Source organism: Acyrthosiphon pisum, chromosome X, assembly GCF_005508785.2.
Source record: "Acyrthosiphon pisum isolate AL4f chromosome X, pea_aphid_22Mar2018_4r6ur, whole genome shotgun sequence".
In the NCBI taxonomy this organism is placed as follows: Eukaryota; Metazoa; Arthropoda; class Insecta; order Hemiptera; family Aphididae; genus Acyrthosiphon; species Acyrthosiphon pisum.
In genome coordinates, this window is record NC_042493.1 from 111,344,060 (window position 1) to 111,347,830 (window position 3,771).

Genomic DNA, 3,771 nt, shown 5'->3' on the forward strand with positions numbered 1-3,771 from the left:
AAACAAAACATCGATTTCGTAAAAAGTGAGGGTTACATCAGTTGGCCTATTAACCGGCGATATAAATGTATATTATATTGACCACTTACATATAGTCATTTTTTATAATTAGGGTTCCATACGGTAAAACGGGACCCTATTACTAAAACTCCGCTGTCTGTCCGTCCGTCTGTCATCCAGCTGTATCTCATAAACCGTGAAAGTAAGACAGTTGACATTTTCGCAGATTATGTATTTCTGTTGCCGCTTTAACAACAAATACTAAAACATAATAAAATAAATATTTAAGTGGGGCTCCCATACAACAGACATAATTTTTTGCAGTTTTTATTGATAATGGTATGGAAACCTTCATGCCCGAGTCCGACTCACACTTTGATTGTTTTTTTAAAACGTTTGAGTAATTATTTTTTTTTTTAATTATAAATAATAAACAATATGGTATGAACATTTTTACTCAAATTTATTTTTAAAATGACCAGAGCCTGATGAATAGAATTCTAAAATGAGACAGCCCTACAGGTTTTTAATTACCTACATACATAATAAAATATGTATCTATATTTAGGTATATTACTATCTAACAATCCAAGTTATTATCATTTATTTTAATACCTTTTTAATGCATTTTATTATTTTTAAAATAACATAACTAAAACTTCATTGATATATTAAAAATGTCTGTTATCTTAACTTTTATAATTTAATTGAAAACAAATACTTAACTGAGTAACAAAAATATCAATAACTTGCCCAGTCTGCATAATAAGACTAATAAGTACTAAGTAGGTCATAGTAGGTACTTACATAATTATTATGATGTAGGCAGGTAGGATAAAAATGTGTAACTATCAATTGTGTCAACAACAATATTATTATTGAGCAAAAAAAAGTGATCATATTTTAATATTTATATATTTGTTCTGTTGTCATGCTGAATCAGATATGGACCACTTAATTTTTGAGTGCTTATCGAAAGAAAATCCGACCAATAGGATAGATGTTGAGAAAGGCTGGAAATATATTTCATTACTTGAACATATAGCCGAAGAAAAATCTCCAACCTCAATGAAAAATGAAACCAAAAGTGTGAGAAAATCTTTCAGATGTGCTGTGAGTATTTCATATTTATGTTTTACAAATTTTTTGTCTTACACAGAAATATTATAACCGTAGGAATTGGTACTTCAGCTAGCAAACGATAACTATGCACCCATAGTAATTCGTATACGGTGGTTTTAAATCATTGAATTCAAATTTAACACCATCCATTACAGTGACCCACTTGTACAACAGACTAACAGAGTGAAGCCCATTTACCAGCTTTTTTAATATATTAGGGTTTTTTAATACACAATAATAATCATAATTTATTACAATATCAATAATGGTCATGATCTAAACATAAACTCTCCGTGTAGGTGATAAAAAACGAAAAAAAAAACTGCAATGGGCGAACCTAAGTTATTTAGCTAGTGTTTATAATTATAAGTGTATTATTATAAGTTACGGTTGATTAATTTTCTTTCTCTCTATCTGTCTTTTTCTTTCTGCCCACAGATGTACGATGTGACTGACTACGATCTAGATGGAGTCAGAATCATACGAATAGCTATTGCAAAAGCAAGAGATGAAATATCAAATGTACAACAATGTGAAGGCCTAGGAAATCTACTGGGAGAAAGTGCTCTTCCATTCGTTTCCGAGGGCGAACGGGAATGGCCCGATGGGTCATTATATTTATATATGATTGGAAAGAAACCATACATGTCGACATAACAATCAAATAAGGTATACCTTATAAAACCTACAACATTTTTCATCTATAAAATCGGTAGTTTAATATTATATTGTTAAAAATTTTTAACTTATCAATATTTCAATTTTATATTATTTTTTTTTTAAATTTTGATTCTAAGTGGAGTAATTTACATAATATAGGCACCTATAATAAATTGATTTTTTAAATATATTTTTTTTCTGTGTCATCTGTTTCTTCTTTTAGAGCAATTTAAATACTTCATTCTTCAATTCTGAGGGTATTTCTGGAATATAATTTGACTCAGTTGATATTTTGGTGAGGGAAGGGAATCAAAAATAAAAAGTCCGTCAAATTTTTAAAACAGTTTGAAAAAACAAAAACATAAATAGGGAAAAACAAGCATTTTTATGCGAAACAGTTATCTACGAAATCGATTTTGATTAGAGACTATATATTAAAATAGGCTAAAATAGAAACAGGTCAACTGTTATTCATTCATATATAAAAACGATTTAACCTCAAACGGTTATTGTTATTAAGTTATTATTGAACAAATTTAACACATCCTTTAAAGTATTCAATGACGAGGTACACGGGACACTTTCTATATAGCAGAGCAAATTCTCTGGTTTGTTTTAACAATGATAATAATAAACAATTATTATGTTTACTGAAGCATTAACAAAGAGTTATCATCAGAAATATTGTGTTTTTGATGGATTAGTAAAGCATTCTGGATTTAGAATTCTAAATTTGCAATGTCCAAATTTTAATATTATGCAATAATATTTACAGATCTAATGAGAAGAATGCAGTATCCAGTCTTCCAACTACAACTGCTACTACCATCAGTCATTATGTACGATAAAAAATATTTTGTAAATAACAATTATTGATCATTATTTTAGGTTTACTTATAAGGTTTTTTTTTTTATAATCAATGACATTATTTAATATTACAGTTTTTACTTAAAAATGTTATTTTATTCATTACCTATTTTTGTCAGTGGATACCTATGATGTCTTTCATATTATATCCATAAAATAATTTGTATTAAATATAATAATAAAATAATTATAATTACTAAGAATACTGTGTTGTAACCAGTGTAGATACTATATATCTTATGTTATAAAGTGTCCAAAATGGTTTTGGGTTTCGTTACGATTTATGTTTCAGTGTAAACATATAAAAAACTATTTTAGATATAAATTTATATTGAGCTCACAAATTTTTATTATAATTTGAATTATTTATATTTTCCATCTCAGTTGAATGAGAGAATGTGAGAATGATGATTTTGTGCTTACCATAACATGTGTGACACTTATAAATATTATAATAGTTTTAAGCTAGAATGGGAAAATAATGCTTGGCTGTTAGAATACTGCTTTTCATTGTTAATTTTTCTACTGGTTTACTTTGATGAGGCTGTTTATTTTATTGTTTACATAATAATATTTCATTTGTTTTTTTTTTTTTTACTGTTAATAAAGAAAGAAGTCTAAATTCCAATTTAATTATTCTAGATAAATTTTATTTACAGCATAATTTTAATAACTACAAAATGCAATACTAATACCTTACACCTAACTAACTTTTTTTTATTTAAAATTATTTTATGCATTTCAAAGAAATATTTAAATAGAATAAAACACATAAAATTAATTTATCCTTTAAAGATAAGTTTATGTTAAGATAAATCAGATATTAAAATTAAAATTTACAAATAACATATTTTAAACTTTTAACATAATTGTTAAAAACTCATAACAAGTACCTACTTAAAATAAGAGCTCACCTAACAAACAGTTTATAATAGATCTTTTATTTATTGTATAATTAGTATTTTTACTAACATTATGATAAAGGTATTATGTATTTTTTAAATGTAATGTAATTTAATTGAAATTATACGAACATTTATAATCTAGAAAATTTTAAAATGGTTAAATCATTAAAAAAAAATAACCATAGTACTTTGCTAAATGTATATGTATCTATTTGA

The 3,771-nt window shown here is 26.0% G+C and overlaps 1 protein-coding gene across 1 annotated transcript; it reads left to right on the forward strand.

The window, feature by feature from the left end:
* Positions 1-849: 849 nt before the first annotated feature.
* On the forward strand, positions 850-2,688 carry LOC107882896. The gene is made up of 3 exons (XM_029485741.1): positions 850-1,113; positions 1,561-1,791; positions 2,558-2,688. The coding sequence occupies exons 1-2, from the start codon at positions 946-948 to the stop codon at positions 1,777-1,779; spliced, it is 387 nt and encodes a 128-aa protein (XP_029341601.1). The 5' UTR covers positions 850-945; the 3' UTR covers positions 1,780-1,791; positions 2,558-2,688.
* The last annotated feature ends 1,083 nt before the right edge of the window (positions 2,689-3,771 follow it).

What these genes read in the sequence shown, in the direction of transcription:
- LOC107882896 (XM_029485741.1), top strand. Translation starts at nt 946, where the DNA reads ATGGACCACTTAATTTTTGAGTGCTTATCGAAAGAAAATCCGACCAAT. An exon ending in GAAAATCTTTCAGATGTGCT is followed by an intron (nt 1,114 to 1,560) that starts GTGAGTATTTCA and finishes TTCTGCCCACAG; the next exon opens with ATGTACGATGTGACTGACTA.